General features: G+C 40.4%; 1 protein-coding gene across 1 annotated transcript in view; it reads left to right on the top strand.

Moving 5' to 3' along the window:
• Nucleotides 1–238: 238 nt before the first annotated feature.
• LOC114785467 (zinc finger protein 850-like) overlaps nucleotides 239–19212 on the top strand; it is a 57807-nt gene continuing 38833 nt past the window's right edge. The window contains exons 1-9 of the mRNA XM_028971744.1: nucleotides 239–1524; nucleotides 2022–2123; nucleotides 3137–4327; nucleotides 4464–4553; nucleotides 5305–5652; nucleotides 7426–7583; nucleotides 9982–10036; nucleotides 14308–15813; nucleotides 16165–16275. Coding sequence (XP_028827577.1) covers nucleotides 375–1524; nucleotides 2022–2123; nucleotides 3137–4327; nucleotides 4464–4553; nucleotides 5305–5652; nucleotides 7426–7583; nucleotides 9982–10036; nucleotides 14308–15813; nucleotides 16165–16275 — 4711 coding nt within the window. The 5' untranslated portion in view covers nucleotides 239–374. The remainder of the gene's footprint in view (nucleotides 1525–2021; nucleotides 2124–3136; nucleotides 4328–4463; nucleotides 4554–5304; nucleotides 5653–7425; nucleotides 7584–9981; nucleotides 10037–14307; nucleotides 15814–16164; nucleotides 16276–19212) is intronic.

The following is a 19212-nucleotide window of genomic DNA, read 5'->3' as shown; positions in this document are numbered from 1 at the left end:
CCTTACCTATATAAAATACAGCTGAGAACCAGAAATCTTGCTGATTGATAGACAATCAGATACTTTTTTGTGTCTGATAGATTTAATTAATTTCACCACCCCCTAGTGCCACGTGCTTCACTAGGCCACAGGTTCAAACATGTCTTTTATATACATTTTTTGTTTTTACAGAACATAAAAGCAAATTCACTAATCAAAGGTCTAAAGGGGAAACTGAAGATGTTCTGCACCAGTTCAACAAGTGTGACGACAGTTTAAAACAAGTGAAGACCCTTGAAAAGCTACAGGGAAACTTTTCTAAAGAGAAGCCTTACCAGTGTGAAGAGTGTGGGAAGAGCTTTATACAACCATCAAGACTTAAAACACACCAGAGGATGCATACTGGAGAGAAGCCCTACCAGTGTGTACAGTGTGGGAAGAGTTTTGCACGTTCATCATGGCTTAAAACACACCAGAGGATGCATACTGGAGAGAAGCCCTACCAGTGTGGAAGTTGTGGGAAGAGTTTTACAGAAGCACAATCCCTTAAAACACACAACAGGACACATACAGGAGAAAAGCCCTACCAGTGTGTACAATGTGGGAAGAGTTTTGCAGTAGCAGGAGCCCTTAAAACACACAATAGAACACATACTGGAGAGAAGCCCTACCAGTGTCCACAATGTGAGAAGAGTTTTGCGCGAGCATCACACCTTAGAAGACACAAAAAAATACATACTGGAGAGAAGCCCTACACGTGTGTAGAGTGTGGCAAAAGTTTTACACAAGCATCAGACTTTAGAAGACACAACAATATACATACTGGAGAGAAGCTGTACCAATGTCTAGAGTGTGGGAAGAGTTTTACACTGGCATCCGACTTTAGAAGACACAACAATATACATACTGGAGAGAAGCTGTACAAATGTCTGCAATGTGGGAAGAGTTTTGCACGAGCATCACACCTTAAAAGACACAAAAAGGTACATACAGGAGAAAAGCCTCACCAGTGTGTACAATGTGGGAAGAGTTTTGCAGAAGCATCACGGCTCAGAAGACACAAAAAAATGCATACTGGAGAGAAGCCTTTCCAGTGTGTACAATGTGGGAAGAGTTTTGCAGAAGCAGAAACCCTTAAAACACACAAGAGGACACATACTGGAGAGAAGCCCTACCAGTGTGTACTATGTGGGAAAAGTTTTGCACAAGCATCAGACTTCAGAAGACACAAGAAAATACATACTGGAGAGAAGCCTTACCAGTGTGAAGAGTGCGGGAAGAGTTTTTCAAGAGCATCAGTCCTTAAGAGACACAAGAAGACACATAATGTAAATCTCTATCAGTGCACCATTTGCTCTAAATGGTTTAGAACATCAACTCGACTCAAAAATCATCAACGTTTACATACTGAAAAAAAAGCCTACAATTCTACAGAGAGAGTTGAATTGAATAAATCAGATATCATCACACCTGTGAATTTGGTTGAAACAGTGGAAACAACAGTAAATGATGAGAAGCAGGACATGGATGATGTGATGCCCTCAGGTGAGTGAAATAAAATATGAGCATTTCAGATTGTGGCAGAATACACATTTTTCTCAGACTTTAATAGAATGGCATTGCCAAGTCTTTTTTTTTCTTCTTTTATTAACTATTATCTTCAATGCAGTGACATTTTCAATTAAAATAGACATTGATGGACCTTTAAAACTTTTGACTCAAATTAGTTAATATGCAAATGAACATCAGTGAGTCTTCTGTTTGTTGTCGCTACCAGTGTTTTATAATAGCTAAAGTATTAATTGTAATTGTAGTCTAAATATGGTTTTACATGGTTAAAACTATATTAAAATACTTTATTTCCGTGGACTAAAACGAGACATTATTTCCTCTTGTGTAATTGAGTGATTGTGATTCTGTCAAATATTTAATTGATGAAAACAATACTACATCCAACCCAGTTTTCAAAACCACGTTTTTAAAAGAGAAATCTTGATTAGGTGGTAGGCTGTAATTGTAATTTTACTGTGTCTTTGTCATAGTTGTTGAACCATCAGATTCCATCACATCTCTGATCTGCGGTAAAATACTGGAACCAACAGAAATTGATGTGAAGAAAGAGTTGGATGATGAAGACAATTCAGGTGAGTTGAGTTCTGTTTCATGTAAAGAACAGCGTTGCAGTGGATATGTACATCATGTGCTTTACTATCAGTAAACTATGAATGACTAGAGCAGGGTGTGGCAACCTTTAACACGCAAAGAGTCATTTGGTCCCGGTTTCCACAAAAGAGAAAGCACAGGTGAAAAGAGGAGATGTGGTACCCCAGATTTGGCCTAATGGGATGGTGGACATTTATGCATATTTAGGCATATTTTGAGCTACAACATTGCAATTTAATGTTACAAGACCACAGTAATCTTCAAATTTTGAAATACAAACAGATGAAAATAAAACACACTTCAATTATTATTTATTTTCTAAAGCCACAGGCAACTGCAGTGTAAAGATGAGCAGTGAAAGAGCTGCGGGCTTGTGACTCCCTGGACTAGAGAGACCCACAGACTAATATTGTTTTTGTCAACGAACCTGGTCATGTGATGTATAATGTAATACATCACACCACACGGTACACATAGTGAAATTTGTCCTCTGCATTTAACCCATCACCCTGAGTGAACAGTGGGCGGCCATGACAGGCGCCCAGGGAGCAGTGTGTGGGGATGGTGCTTTGTTCAGTGTTCGGGATTCGAACCGGCAACCTTCTGATTACGGGGCAACTTCCTTAACCGCTAGGTCAACACTGCCCCGCTTGGCCACCACTGCCCCCAACGTGACACAACAACGACTAAAATACAAACTAAATAGCACCTAAATAGTTTCTATTTAAGTGCTATAAAATTTATAAACTGTGACATGCAATTTTGTGAAAATAAGCAAAGAATTTGGCACACCTGTAGTAAAACGTTTTTCCAATTTATTTGATACATTGAGCAATTGTGTTAATATTGAATATCACTACTCTAACTACTGTCTTATGCTTCCACTCTATTATTATTACTCTATTATTGTGTCCAAAACCTCTGCTTAAAATAGACATTTGACTTATCAGGTTCAAATATGTTTTTGATGGCTTTAAATTTTTTGTTTTTACAGAACATGAAAGCAAATTCACTGATCAGAGGTGTAAAGAAGAAACTGACGAAACATTGCACCAGTTCAACAATTGTGATGACAATTTAAGACAAGTGAAGATCCTTGAATCACAACAGATAATGCATTCTAAAGAGAAGCCTTACCAGTGTGAAGAGTGTGGGAAGAGTTTTACACGTCCATCATTGCTTAAATCACACCAGAGGTTGCATACCGGAGAGAAGCCCTACCAGTGTGAACAATGTGGGAAGAGTTTCAGACATGCAGGAACCCTTAAAACACATATGAGGACACATACTGGAGAGAAGCCCTACCATTGTATACAATGTGGGAAGAGTTTTGCAGACGCACGAACCTTTAAAACTCACCAGAGAACACATACTGGAGAAAAGCCCTACTTGTGTGTACAATGTGGTAGGAGTTTTGCACGAGCATCACACCTTCGAGCACACAAAAATATACATACTGTAGAGAAGCCTTTCCAGTGTGTGGAGTGTGGGAAGAGTTTTAAACAAGCATCAGAATTTAAAAGACATAACAATATACATACTGGGGAGAAGCTCTACCATTGTGAAGTGTGTGGAAAGTGTTTTACCTTAGGATCAGCCTTTAGAAGACACAAGATTATGCATACTGAAGAGAAGCCCTACCAGTGTGTACAATGTGGGAAGAGTTTTTCTCGAGCATCACACCTTAAAAGACACAAGAAGACACATACTGGAGAGAAGCCCTACCAGTGTGTACAGTGTGAGAAGCGATTTGCACAAGCATCACTGCTTAGAAGACACAAAAAGATGCATACTGGAGAGAAGCCCTACCAGTGTGTGGAGTGTGGCAAAAGTTTTGCAGAAGCAGAGACCCTTAAAACACACAAGAGGACACATACAGGAGAAAGGCCCTATGAATGTGTACAATGTGGGAAGAGTTTTGCACAAGCAGTAACCCTTAAAAGACATCATCAACGTTTACATACTGGAGAAAAGCCCTACCAGTGTGTACAATGTGAGAAGAGTTTTGCACAATCATGTGACCTTAAAAAGCACCAGAGGATACATACTCGCGAAAAGGGCTTTAAATCTACAGAGAGCGTTGAATTGAAGAAATCAGATATAGTCACATCTTTCATTTGTAGTGAAACCCTTGAATTACCGGTGAATGATGAGAAGCAAGACTTGGATGTTGTGATGCACTCAGGTGAGTGAAATAAAATTTTAGCATTTCATATAGTGGCAGTATTTTTGTCATTTTTTTTCTACCTAAAAACACGCATTTCCCGCCAGACTGTAATAATGTGATACAGCATTTTTTCTAAAATAATTTTTCATAAAAGGCTCCCCAGTCCCCAGTCTGATCTGTGGTAAAACCCTGGAAGCAAGAGGAATTGATGTGAAAAAAGAGTTGGATGAGGAAGAATATTCAGGTGAGTGGTGTTCATATAAAGAACTGTATTGACTGTTGCTGTGGATAAGCACATCAGGTGTTTTACTATCAGTAAACCATGAATAATTAGGCCATTTCATATTAAAAACATTTATTTCATATCTTAGATATGTTTCACAAATCAGATGTCGCAATGCAGTTACATGACCACACAGAAACCGCGGTGGCATAGCGGCACATGGTAGACCACTATGCATTTTTATAGAGGAAATAATTAGTTATTGTTTAGGTGTTTTATTTTATATATCATTGCTAACACATGAGAATTTATAAGATAATTTGCACACTCAGATTTAGTCCATTAATTGCTATAAATCGTAGTTGTTGTTGTTGTTATTATTATTAATACCAAAATTAGCACATTTATATTTTTTCTGTCTGAATGCATATTACAATCAGTACTTGAGTAGTCTTATCAGTTTCTACTCTTACTTGAGTAATTATTTGGATGACTACTTTTTACTTGCACTTGAGTATTATTATTTTGGAGTAATGCTGGTCATACTTCAGTACTCTACCCACCTCTGGAGAACCATCAGCAGTAACAATGCTCTAGCAGAAGACCTGAACAACGTTTTTGGCCATTTTGAGGTAACTGATGCAACTACTGAGAACTTGCTGCCCACAGCCTCAGAGAGTCCAGCAGAGACTATCTGTGTTTCACTAAGTAGGACCAGAATTGTTCATTAAAATATTGTCATTTGGGTTTATATTGTTTGTTTTTTTTACAGACCGTGAAGACAAATTCACTGATCAGAGGTGTAAAGAGGAAACTGAAGAAAAGTCGCATCAGTTCAAAAAGTGTGACCGCAGTTTAAGACAAGTGAAGATCCCTGAAACACGACAGAATTACTGTTTTAAAGAAACGCCTTACCTCTTCACACTTCGCTCTGAATACTTAGCTACTTTAGGTCAAATGAAAAGTCATCAACGTGAACATACTGATGAAAAGCTCTACAAGTGTATAGCAGTCGTTGAACTGAAGAAATCTGATATCATCACACTTACACATTGTGGTAAAACACTGGAACCAACAGGATTTGATGTGAAGAAAGAATTGGATGATGAAGTCTATTTAGGTGAGTGGAGTACAAAATATTGTGTGGTTTTTTAGTGATATGTGAATTTGTAGAAGTAACCAAATTCTGCTGGAGGTGACAACATATTCATCAGTGGCTTAGTCAATTAGTTAACCATGTAATATATCATACGTTTTTTAAAACATTCTTTTATTTAATTGCCTAAAAATGAAATGGATAGTTCCAGACTACTGGAATTACAATGATTATAATATTTTTTGTTTAGTTGTTTTTATTCAAATGTGTAGCATCTGTGTAAAATTATAGACGTGATAGAAAAACCCCTGAGAAACGTGAAATTTTTCGTGATGATAGACAGTGAGACCACAACAAAGATTTCAAAACCTTTCCCACGCTCAACTGGAAACCAAACAAATCAAGTGTGAAAGTGAAATGATTGTCATTGTGAAACACTGCAGTACAGCACACGGTGACTCAACAAAATCCTCTGTATTTAACCATCACCATAGTGAGCAGTGGGCAGCCATGACAGGTGTCTGGGGAGCACAGGCTCAAGGGGACCTTAGTGGCACCATGGCGGTTCAGTATTTATTCAGTATATATTCTTCCCATATGTATATAATGCTGACAATTCCTGCCCCTTATTGTATTGTATTGTATTGTGTTTTTTTTTATATTTGTATTTTCTGTGCTACTTTCTACATACATGTCTGCACTGAAGGAGCTGCTTTTAAATGCATTGTACATGCAATATACATATATGCATTGTACATGCATATACACATAGTGACAATAAAAGGCATTCTATTTTATTCTGAAAGTGCAAGGGCATCTGTTGGACAAAGACCTCATCAGGTCACCCCACAGATATTTTTTAGCACATCTAAAACCGGCCCATTCCAAATTGTTCATTTTCTTGCCGTGAAGCAGTTCTTTTGTTGATCTGGATGTAGAGTTGCGGTCATTTTCATGTTGAAAGGTAAAGAAGCATATTTTGTGGGTCATTGCACTACAGTGGGTGAGAGGATGACACCAAACTGCACCTAAAAGAGATAAAACAGATAAACACCAACAAACCCACGTGCAGACATAACACACTAAAAAACAGATGTGAAATGTTACAGAAGTGTGTTAAGCGAAGTGGTAGTCTGTGTGGTAGTAGTCTAGTGGGTAACACACTCGCCTATTGACCCAGGTTCAAATCCCACTTGCTTCCATTGTGTCCCTGAGCAAGACACTTAACCCTAAGTTGCTCCAGGGGGGGACTGTCCCTGTAACTACTGATTGTCTGATAAATGCTGTAAGTGTAAAGTGATTGTCATTGTGACACTGCAGCACAGCACACAGTGACAGGGTGAAATGTGTACTCTGCTTTTAACCATCACCCTTAGTGAGCAGTGGGCAGCCATAACACTGCACATGCGCACAGGGAGCAGCATGTGGGGACGGTGATTTGCTCAGTGGCACCTCGGCGGAACCTTCTGATTACGGGGCCGCTTCCTTAACCGCTAGGCCACCACTGCCCCAGACCGAGGAGATAAGACGGCATTGTCCAGTATCTCTCTTACTAACACAACAGATCACCTGACTATAAGATCACTGTATATTTTAACATGTCAAATGTTTGTTTCCAACAAGTATTGTGTATTATATTGGCTAATTAGTTACAAATATTTTAAATACTGTACATTTTACTTTAACAGCTTTAAATTGTGTTTATATTTATAGAAAATGGACAAGCAGAATAAGGTGGACGGATAAGGTGGACGGAGTCAAGCTTGTTGGTGAGAGTGTCAGAGTTTGGGGCTGCAGGAGTGCTGAACATGAATGGCAACATGTTCTGTAACATACTGAAGCAGAGCATTATCCCCTCCCTTTGGGAAACTGGGACGCATGGCAACAACCCCAAACACATCTCCAAGACGACCTCTAACTTGCTAAAGAAACTGAGGGCTGGACTGGACAAGCATGTCTCTAGACCTGAACCCTAGTGCATCTGTGGGTCGTCCTCAAACGGAAGGTAGAGGAGCGCAAGGTCTCTAACATCCACCAGTTTTTGATGTCATCATGGAGGAGTGAGAATTTCTACTTGGGAGAACAGTAATGAGTGTGAGGGCTGTACTCACTTTTGATATACTGTATATACAGTACTGGCCAAAAGATTGGACACACCTTCTCATTCAATGTGTTTTTCATGACCATTTACATTGGTAGATTCTCACTGAAGTACATAACTCCACATGTGAGAATGACCTGATTTTTTGCTTCATGCTTGAACTGAGCATATAAAGGAGCTTTGAACCTTTTCTGTTAGTGGAATATGAGTTTGGGTGGTCAGATTTTAGAGATTTTATCTGAACTCTGTTATTATTCTGGCGTGGATGTGGTAAGTGAAAGTAATTTGATATTGTGGAAGCACTGCAGCACAGTACGCATGACTAAATGGGACCCATCTACATCGGTCAGCCTTTATTGTCACTCTGGGACTGGTGTTTTGGACAGGACCTTGCTGGTCACCGGAACCATGCTTAATTACAATTTGATTGTTTGCAGACAACTGTTAAAATCTTAAAAAGTTTGTTTTTTACAAGTTTTATTGTTACATATTTATTTCTTTATACAATTCAATTGTGATCAGTAAAGAATTAATGACTGAACAAGAAGGTTGAGTTTGTAAATGCACAAGAGGACCAACTCTGTGTACGGAGCACGGGAAGAGATTTGCAGAGGTTACATACTGGGGGAAAAAAACAGGATTCATTCTGGAGAGAAGCCCCAGTGTATTCTTTTCTTTAAATCAGCGGTTGACGACCTTTAACACTCAAAGATCCATTTGGACCCGGTTTCCACAAAAGAGAAAGCAACGGGAGCCACAGATAATTTTTGACATGTAAAAATGACTATAACACTGCATGTATTATTCTTGAACACAACTGAGCACTTTCCTATTTGAACTGATATACACACACACACACACACACACAAGCTCTTTTATGTCTAAAGTCAAGATGCTTTAATAGGATGCTAAGGATACTGAACCTGGACATGCCACCACACCTCCCAACTCAAGCATCACAGCTTGCCTACTTTATTACTACTTTTTTTTACTAGCCATATGTTTCTTTCATTCCATAAAATTTTGTGCTCTGTTCTGTTTTATTTATTTTTATTATTATTACTTTAACTATGCACAGTCAATAGTGCTTCAAGATGCATTTCACTGTGTGTTGTACTGCTATAATTTCATGTGACAAATAAGAATCTTGAAAAATGTCAGTATTTGCTTTTTTTTTTTTATTCGAAGTCAGCATTTCTTATGTATATATAATATATTATTTTCACACACACACATATTTATATATATAAATCTTCATGAAAACACTATAAAACATTTAAAATAGATTATTTCATTTCGACAATAAAAGCCTAACTGACGGTTGTCATTACATGCAAAACAAAGTACAAACAGCATTTATAAAATAGAAAAACACGTTTCATTTCATGTTTCGTTTAATTTTTATTGCGTACAGCTTCTAGTTTTACTTGGGAGTCGAATTCTGAAATTGACGAATCTGCTGCCGTGTGACGAATCTGCTGCTGTTTACGTCTGCAGGAAAACCAAGTAAAACACAAAGAAGTCCACGCGCAAGTCACCTTGCTGACGTTGTTACCAGTTTATACGTTTTTATGGTTCTGGATATTGATGACATTTTATTCGACATTTAGAAACGCGTGTTATTCGGACTGTAGCGGCGGTCTGGTGAGGGAGGAGCATTCCGATTTAAACTCGCTCTACACACAGACTCGGGTCAGACTTCCAAATGTTCTTCTGACACTTTTATTGGTTTTTAAAAAGCTTAAATGTAAGTAGTTTGTGTCCAGCGGGCTGGTGAACAGGTTTAACAGCAACAGATACAGTTATGCTAAAGTAGTTTCACGGTAGCAGCTAAATGCTCATTCAGACTGATGTCTGGGATCATTCACACTTTTAAAGTGGAGACGTTTTCTTCACTGTTCTTTATCCAACAACACATTTCCAATATTTTAAATAACTGTAAAATTAGTTGGAGCTGATGAATGTACTGGGAATTATTTATTAAAGTGTTTTATGTAATCACAGATTACATAATGTCTTCATGTCTTAGTGAAATACTGTGAATGTTTGGTGTCCTGCAGAAAATAATTCTAGAATGATTATTGGTGATAAGATGATTGTTGAAAGAACCTTCTGCTTCATTCCAAGGTCCCAAGATGGATCCCAGTCTGTCTCTGTTACCTGCTGATCTGAGGAGTGTAGACCAGAGCAGCACACATGTTAAACCAGAAATATCACCAGATACCATCACATCTCTGAACTGCGGTAAAATACTGGAACCAACAGGAATTGTTGTGAAGGAAGAGTCGGATGATGAAGAATATTCAGGTGAGTGGAGTTTGGGGCTTCTAGTGATCTGGATATCAGTAGTTTGTAATTTGATGCCTTTTTACTGGCATCAGTTTTTAGATGAGATTGTTTTATTTTCATAGTAGAGCATCCAATGAGAATTCTGTGCACTCAATAACTGGGTATCATTTATAAAGAAAACATATACTGACAGACAAATAGCAAATCTCTCTATGGTGCGCATCTCATGTCCAACACACCTCGTACAGCCATATCCAAGAGGTCTTGTAATTCAGTGGTAGGCTTAAAGGGCAAACTACTGCAGAGGAAAATAATAAGAAGAAAGCTTTATGTTAATGTTGTGTTTGTATTATTTCTACAGTTCAGTGGTTTTGGGGAAGAAACCGGACATGGTTTTTGTAGTGCATGTTTTGATGGACCTGTAACGTTTAGCAGAGGGCATCAGGGCAGGATGCGATGGATCCTTGAGGGTGCCGTTCGTTCGAGGTGTAGATCCCGTCCCAGGCAGGTAGCTATTGGTTTATGATGTTTTTATGATTCTCTGTAGAATCTTTGTTGTGTGCACAATGACAATCACTTCACTACAAATGTACAGCCAATCACATCAACTGATGTATGAGAGTTTGGTTCTCTTGGAAGGAATTTGCGAAAACACAATCGGGACAAAAGTCATAAATATAACGTGAATCCTCCAGTGTTTTGTTGTGGTAGTAACTGTGTTTCTGCCAAATTCATGAAATATTCCCCACTCGCTCATGTCAAGTTGTGTCTGTCAGTCACACATCAACACAGACAGCCTGGTGTACTCCTGGTGAATCCTGGATACAAGAATTACAAGAATTCTCTGAACAGGTTAACAGCAAACGAACAGCTGTCCGCTATGAGGGTCTTTCACCAGACCATTTTTTATTGCATGTGTTTGCGTCTGTATGTGCAGGCTGACAAGATTAAAATGTGACCCGACACAAGCTAACATGGGGGTGTCCCCATAGACCATAACCAGCAGGTAAACGTGCAGCAGGAGTCACCCACATCATGCCGATGATGCATTTTAGGCCGTGTCTCGAATCCCGAGTGGAATCTTGGTTTTGTTTGGTTTTTATTTCCCCTGATAGTCAAGAACATTGTTTTAAGAAACTCCGTTAATAAAAAGTGGCTTATACTAGGATTTTCGTCTCATGTCTGAATGTTGCCCATTTATTTCCACAAAACTCACCAGAATTTATGATTTAAGGGGCTACTCCGCATGACAAAAATGATGATCAAGGTTATTATATATCAGGCTGTTTACATTTCTGGGCCCAGGGGCCAACAGGTTATGTGTTAAAAGCGTGTTGCTGTTCTCCTCCTATGCATGGACAAAAGTTAAATCTCACAACTGGCAGGTCTCTGTCTGGTTACCATCCAATCTCTACAACTAATACAGAATGCGCAGCATGACAGGTGTTTAACCCTCCCAAATTCACACCACCCCACTGCTACGCTTCCTCCACTGGCTGCCAGTACCAGATTCGAAATGCTGATGCTGGCCTTCAAAGCCAAACATCATCTAGACTCTTCTGTCTTGACCCCTAGGTGGTGGAATGACTTTAGCTTAGAGGTCAGAGCAACACAGCCACAGAGTATTTTTAAACCTTCCTCATTAGACAATACTAAGACTAACTCTTTCTTGTAACATGATTTACAACTGAGTGCATAGAATGATTTGATTTGTATTCATAGTTGAGGTCCTAGTGAACAAGAACTGATTATTCTCACTGTAATGCCGTAAATGTAAGTTTGTGTAATGGTTATATTGTATTGTTATGGGAAAAAATTGCAGCATAATACTGTGACATTGTGATAATATTTTTGTGATATTCTGTATCAAAACTCTAATGCTGTCGAGCTTTTCTTTAGTGAGATTAGCAGAAGTGTGAATCACCGTGCAACTACAATCTCTTCTCCTGTATATGCTGCTGTATGGCTTGCTATTTTGAAAGTGAAAGTGATTGTCACTGAAATGTGTCCTCTGTATTTAACCATCACCCTTCGTGAGCAGTGGGAGGTCATGACAGGCGCCTGGGGAGCAGAGTGTGGGGATGGTACTTTGCTCAGTGGCACCTTGGCTGATCGGGATTCGAACCGGGAACCTTCTAATCACAGGGCCGCATCTTTAACCTCTAGGCCACCACTGCCCTGCTTGGCATTTCTTGCAGTGTGACCCCAAATCAGAAACATTACGGAGCAGGTTTGTCACAGTACAGAAATTTTAAACCAGTACCGATACTAAGGATGATACTCTACACTATTTCGATTCTTAGGGGGTGAGTATTGAGCTCAGGTGCCTCCTGTTTCTCCTGATCATCCTTGAGATGTTTCTGCAGCTTCATTGGAGTCAGTCTGTGGAAAAAAAAAGTTGATAAGACATTATTTGGAAAGACACATACCTCGAGGCACAAAAATGAGGGTGGTAGTAGCCTAGTGGGTAACCAACTCGCCTGTGAACCAGAAGACCCAGGTTCAAATCCCGCTTAGTACCATTGTGTCTCTGAGCAAGACACTTAACCCTGACTGTCTCCAGGGGGACTGTCCCGGAAACTACTGATTATAAATTGCTCTGGATAAGGGCGTCTGATAGATGCTGTAAATATAAATGTAAAGTGACAATCACTTTAATGGTCGGGCTTTTGCCCATGGGGCCCGACCGGGCCTAGCCTGAACCAGATTGGGCTCATCCAACTGTGGACCACCACTCGCAGGAAGAACATGAAGGGTCCGGTGCAATGTGGATCAGGTGGCAGACCGAGGCGGGAGATTTGGCGGTCCGATCCCCGGACCGCCTGCGATTGTTGAGGCTGATTGTTGAGGCTGTTGCTAGCTGTGGTTGCAAGGTGGCCGGTGCCAGTTGTGGCAGTAACCCCCGTACCAGCTGGTGGACACCAGTGGTTAGGGGAGCCGTCAGGCTGAAGAAGGAGGCCTACAGGGCATGGCTCATCCGTGGGTCTCCAGAAGCAGCAGACAGGTACCGGATGGCCAAGCGGGGTGCAGCAGTGGCAATTGCCGAGGCAAAATGTCAGGCATGGGAGAAGTTTGCTGAGGCCATGGAGCAAGACTACCGATCAGCTCCAAAGAGGTTCTGCCAAACCATCCGACACCTCAAGAGAGGAAGGCAGCAACTCTCTCACACTGTTTACAGTGGGGATGGTGAGCTGCTGATGTTGACTGGGGCTATAGTCAGGCATTGGAAGGAGTACTTTGAGGAGCTCCTGAATCTCACTGACGTGCATTCCGAGGAGCTGGGATGGCTGGGTGTTGACTGTCCAATCTCAGGGGCAGAAGGGGGATCACACTCCTCAGCCTCCCAGGCAAAGTCTACTCCAAGGTTCTGGAGAGGAGGGTCCGGTTGATAGTTGAATCTCAAATTGAGGAGGAGCAATGTGGTTTTCGTCCTGGCCGTGAAACTGTGGACCAGCTCTTTACCCTTGGGGTGATTGAGGGGGCATGGTAGTTTGCCTAACCAATCCACATGTGTTTTGTGGATTTGGAGAAGACTTATGACAGTGTCCCCAGGGGCACACTATGGGAGGTGCTCCAGGAGTATGGGGTGGATGGTCTTTTGTTAAGGGCCATTCAGTCCCTGTACCAGAGGAGTGTGAGTTTGGTCCACATTGCCGGCAGTAAGTCAGACCTATTCCAGGTGTGGGTTGGACTCCACCAGGGCTGTCCTTTGTCACCAGTTCTTTTCATAACTTATATGGACAGAATTTCTAGTCACAGCTGTGGTGTGGAGGGTGTCGAGTTTGGTGGCAGGAGAATCTCTGCTTTTTGCGGATGATGTGGTCCTCCTAGCTTTATCAGGCTCTGACCTTGCTGTGTAGGTTCACAGCTGTGTGTGTAGCGGCTGGGATGAGGATCAGCACCTCCAAATCTGAGACCATGGTTCTCGACCTGAAAAGGGTGGCTTGCCAACTCCTGGTCGGGGGAAAGGTCCTTCCTCTAGTGGAGGAGTTTAAGTATATCGGGTCTTGTTCATGAGTAAATGAAGAAGGGAGCAGGAGATCGACAGGCGGATTGGGCCAGCGTCGGCGGTGATGGTGGAGGTAACTGAGGGCTATCTGGGATTCTCTACTTGGGAACGAGATCTTTGCCTTTGCACAAGCCTGGTTCACGCTAGTTCACGTATCTCAGTTTCTGATGGGAGTCTTTCACTGAATCTGTTTTTTTCCCCCACTGTCTTCAGTGTTTAGTCAGGTTTTAACATGTATTTGATGAATTTGAATTTTTGAATTAGAATTTTTGTTTTACAGAGTATGAAAGGAAATTCACTGATCATAGATGTAAAGTGGAACCTGAAGAAAAGTTGCACAAATTCAACAAATGTGACAACAATTTAAGACAAGTGGAGATCCTTGAAACACAGGGACATTATTCTAAAGAAAAGCCTTACCAGTGTGTAGAGTGTGGGAAGAGTTTTACACAAGCATCAGACCTTAAAAGACATCTGAAGACACATACTGGAGAGAAACCCTTCCAGTGTGTACAATGTGGGAAGAGTTTTGCAGAAGCATCACACCTTGTATCACACAACAGGACACATACTGGCGAGAAGCCCTACCAGTGTGTACAATGTGGGAAGAGTTTTACACAAGCAGGAACCCTTAAATTACATGAAAGGACACATACTGGAGAGAAGCCCTACCAGTGTGTACAGTGTGGCAAGAGTTTTACACGAGCATCACACCTTAGAAGTCACAAAAAGATACATACTGGAGAGAAGCCTTACAAGTGTCTACAATGTGGCAAGAGTTTTACAGAAGAAGGATCCCTTAGAAGACACAAAAAGATACATAGTGGAGAGAAGCCCTACAAGTGTGTACAATGTGGAAAGAGTTTTTCTCGAGCATCACACCTTAGAAGTCACAAAAATATACATACTGGAGAGAAGCCCTACCAGTGTGTTCAATGTGGGAGGTGTTTTACGCAAGCATCACACCTTAGAACTCACAAAAAGGTACATATTGGAGAAAAGCCCTACCAATATGTACAATGTGGGAAGAGTTTTGCAGAAGCAGGATCCCTTATAACACACAAGAGGACACATACTTCTGAGAAGCCTTACCAGTGTTTACAATGTGGGAAGAGTTTTAAACTGGCATCAACCCTTGGAAGACACAAGAGGACACATACTGTAGAGAAGTTATACCAGTGTGTACAGTGTGGGAACAGTTTTGCAGAGGCAGGATCCCTTAGAAGCCACAAAAAGATACATACTGGAGAGAAACCCTTCCAGTGTTTACAGTGTGGGAAGAGTTTTACTGAAGCAGGATCCCTTAGAAGACACAAAAAGATACATACTGGAGAGAAACCCTACCAGTGTCCACAATGTGGGAAGAGTTTTACACGTGCAGGATCCCTAAGAAGTCACAAAAAAATACATACTGGAGAGAAGCCCTCCCAGTATGTACAATATGGGAATAGTTTGGTAGAAGCAGGAAGCCTTATAACACACAAGATGACACATACTGTAGAGAAGCCTTACCAGTGTTTACAATGTGGGAAGAGTTTTACACTGGCATCAAACCTTGGAAGACACAAGAGGACACATACTGCAAATATCTACCAGTGCACTCTTTGCTTTAAATGCTTTAGAACATTAGATCAACTCAAACATCATCAACATTTTCATTCTGAGGAAAAGACCTACAGATGTACAGAGACGGAATCAGATAACCTCAAACCTGTGAATTGGGTTGAAACTGTGGAAGTAACAATGAATGATGAGAAGCTGGACTTTGATGATGTGATTCATTCAGGTGAGTGAAATAAAATTGTATCATTTCAGATCTGTGAATTTCTGTAAATATGTGTTTCCTACAGACAAACAAACATTATATTTGACTGACTTGGATGAAGTATTAGTATTACTAATAGGGGTTTTAGAAAATATCAATACAGCAATATATTGCAATATGTACACTATCACAATATATTGTGATATTATTGTATCGTGACACATGTATCATGATACGCATTGCTTTAATTCAGACACCTTTTCAACTCTTTGTCCAACCCATTCAAAATCCTTAATCGCACCATCCCGCCCTCCATAAAAAAACATTGTGAGGTAGGCTGTAATTGTACTTTTTACCATGTCTTTGTCATAGATGTTGGACCAGAAATACCATCAAATTCCATCACATCTCTGGTCTGTGGTAAAGCACTGGAACCAACAGGAATTGATGTGAAGAAAGAGTTGGATGATGAAGTCTATTCAGGTGAGTTGAGTCCGGTTTCAACTGTATTGACGGTGTTGCTGTGGATAAACACATCAGGTTTTTTACTATCAGTAAACCATAAATAACTAGGGAGACCCACAGAAGTTCCACACTAACTACAAATGTGGCACTAACATGAAGATGTTGTCATTGTGATACACTGCAACACAGCACAGAGTACACTCTGCTTTTAACCAATCACCCATGGAGCAGTGTGTGGGAACGGTGCTTTGATCAAGGGCACCTCAGTGGCACCTTGACTGTTCTGGATTTTAACCCAGAAACCCTACGATTATGAGTCTGCTTCCTTACCTGCTAGGCCACCACTGACCTAGTAACAATGCTCTAGCAGAGGAGCTGAACAACATTTTTGCCCACTTTGAGTTAATAGATGCAACTACTGAAAACTTGCTGCCCACTGCAAGTCCAGAGATTGTGCTGATAGAGAAACCTGGCAGAGAAAGGAGGAGTAGGACCAGAATTGTTCATAAGAATTTCTATTTTGCACAGCTGCCCTCTGAAAGGTTCTTGAAACCATGCATTCCAGACTCTAAAACAGTTTCTATTCAAGTGGCATGAGATTACTCCTCAACTGTGAAACATGGTGCATTCTGCATGGTGCAATAATACAAGTTTATTATGGCAGCAAATATCGGCCAACATGATTGTACCAGCATTTTCCACACCTTAGACTTCACTTTCGTAATTGGAAGGAGCTTGCATTGGTGAAACGTATAACTTGAGCATTTACCACACAAGTAAAATTATAGAAGAAAAAAAAAACACTGTTAAATTGGATGCTGTCAAATTTGGTGCAGCTAACTTTTGTGCTGGTCTGCCTAACTAACTTTTGCGTAGATTGCGATGATGTGATCGTCTAAAACCCTGACCCAATATGTTCATGGAAATGATTAGATCTAATCACCCTAACTCGGCACAACTCTCTTATCAACTTATAGTCAACATTTACCAATTATTAAACACTAAATATTACAAACAATTGTTTACTCACTCACTCCAACCAGAGGCTTCAGAGTTTGAAACAATGCTCTAGATTTACCGCTCTGGCGGGTGTCGTTTTTTTTTTTTTTGAGTGACAAAAAAAAAAAGATGCTAAAGATCTTAACTTTTTGAACTACAATAAAACATGGATATAAAATAAAATACACTTAAATTCATATGTATTTTGTAAAGCCACAGGGGGGCACAGTGTAAGGGTGAAAGAGAAGCAGGTTGGTGACCCCTGGCTTCAATCTTCACTCACTGTGTCACAAACACCTGCTTAAAATGTCATGTAAGTAGTCATGTTCAAAAATGTATTTGATTGCTTTGTATTGTTTGTTTTTACAGAAAATGAAATCAAGTTGGAAGATAAAAGCTGTAAAGAGGAATCTGAAAGAAAGTGTTACGACAGACAAGTGAAGATCCTTGAAATACGACAAAGAAACTATACTGGAGAGAATTCTTACCAGCACGTTCTTCGCTCTAACCACATTAACACATTAGGTCAACTGAAACATCATCAATGTGAACATCCTGATGAAAAGCTCTACAAGTGTATAGCAGTCGTTGAACTGAAGAAATCAGATATCATCACACCAATTCATTATGGTAAAATACTGGAACCAACAAGAATTTTTGTGAAGAAAGAGTTAGATGATTAAGACTATTCAGGCGAGTGGAGTGAAACAATTATAGGGGCTTGTAGATGTCTGGATTTCAGTGGGAATTCAGTAGAAGAGCTTGCAAAGTTTATAAATTCCAGGCACTTTTCTGTTTGTGGTAGTCCAAAATAAATGTAAGTAGCACAAATTAAAAATACATTATTTTAAATGTATAATATTGTAAAGGACACAAAACATCAATCAAAAAATTAAGACACAAATTGCAACAACTGTATAAAAACTATCAATCATCGACTCAATTATTTGGTCCTAATGGAACATTCTGTCCATGAACTTGTAAGAATTGTGTGTAATTTCACTGATCTTTGTTCTTGTTGGGGTTTTATGATTCAGGTGCCTTCAACCTTTTCCAGAAAATATCCAGAAACAAATGGACATGTCAGTGCACTCATTCAGTGTTTCAGGGTGTATCAATGGGTTGTTTTCACTGGGGTTGTTCATGCAAGAAAATCCTCTCACAAAGCATGGCTGTTGATGGACTAAGTGTCAGCATTAATTTCACCAGCAGTAAGATATGAGAGAGGTGTTCTGGATTCCCCCAGAGAATCACTCTCACTCTCTACCTTGCTACCCCGGGGTTCTGCAAGCCACGTTTCAAGATCCATCCATTCTCTTTCCCTTCTTCATCGAGCAAACTGGCAAAAGGTACGACAAGATAATCCACCTCTCCATCCCGATAATTTGCTAGATCTTCTCTGGGTTAGGGAAGAGTGGAAGGGTCAAAAACCTTGAATCAAGAGAGAGGCTTTTCACACAGATTTTTAAATCTGTTGTCTATGTTGTCACTGTTGTGACTGTGTTGTCATTCATCTTCTGAATCTCTTCAACAAAGGTGTCTTTGTCTGTGCCTTCACCTCTTCTAGCAGCTCGCTGACTTTTTGTGAGCTGAGTTCCACAGTAGCAAATGCTACCCTCCTTGTTCCCTGTTAATATTGTGTCCAAGGTTTTCTGGGATTCTCCTGGATTTGTTTTTAGGCTGAGTAAGTGTGATGTGGTGCCCTCAACTAACTGATTTGTTTATGTGATGTTTAGGTTATCATGCTGAAAATCACTACAGCACAAAAGATGCTACTGTAGTCCAAGATGAAATGCAAGAAGTGAACAAATTTCTCAGTCTTCATCTCCTGCACCACCCCCTTACCCTTGGCTTCATCCTTGGACTTCTCCATATGAACAACAGTGGGAGGGGCATTTTTCCACAGCCTTCAGGCGGCCTTCAGCCGGCTTGGAAGCCACCGTGTGCTGAAATGTG

This window comes from Denticeps clupeoides, chromosome 3, assembly GCF_900700375.1.
Source record: "Denticeps clupeoides chromosome 3, fDenClu1.1, whole genome shotgun sequence".
Lineage (NCBI taxonomy): Eukaryota > Metazoa > Chordata > Actinopteri > Clupeiformes > Denticipitidae > Denticeps > Denticeps clupeoides.
The sequence above is the reverse complement of the archived record's forward strand: the minus strand, read 5'-3'. Positions and strand labels throughout refer to the sequence as shown.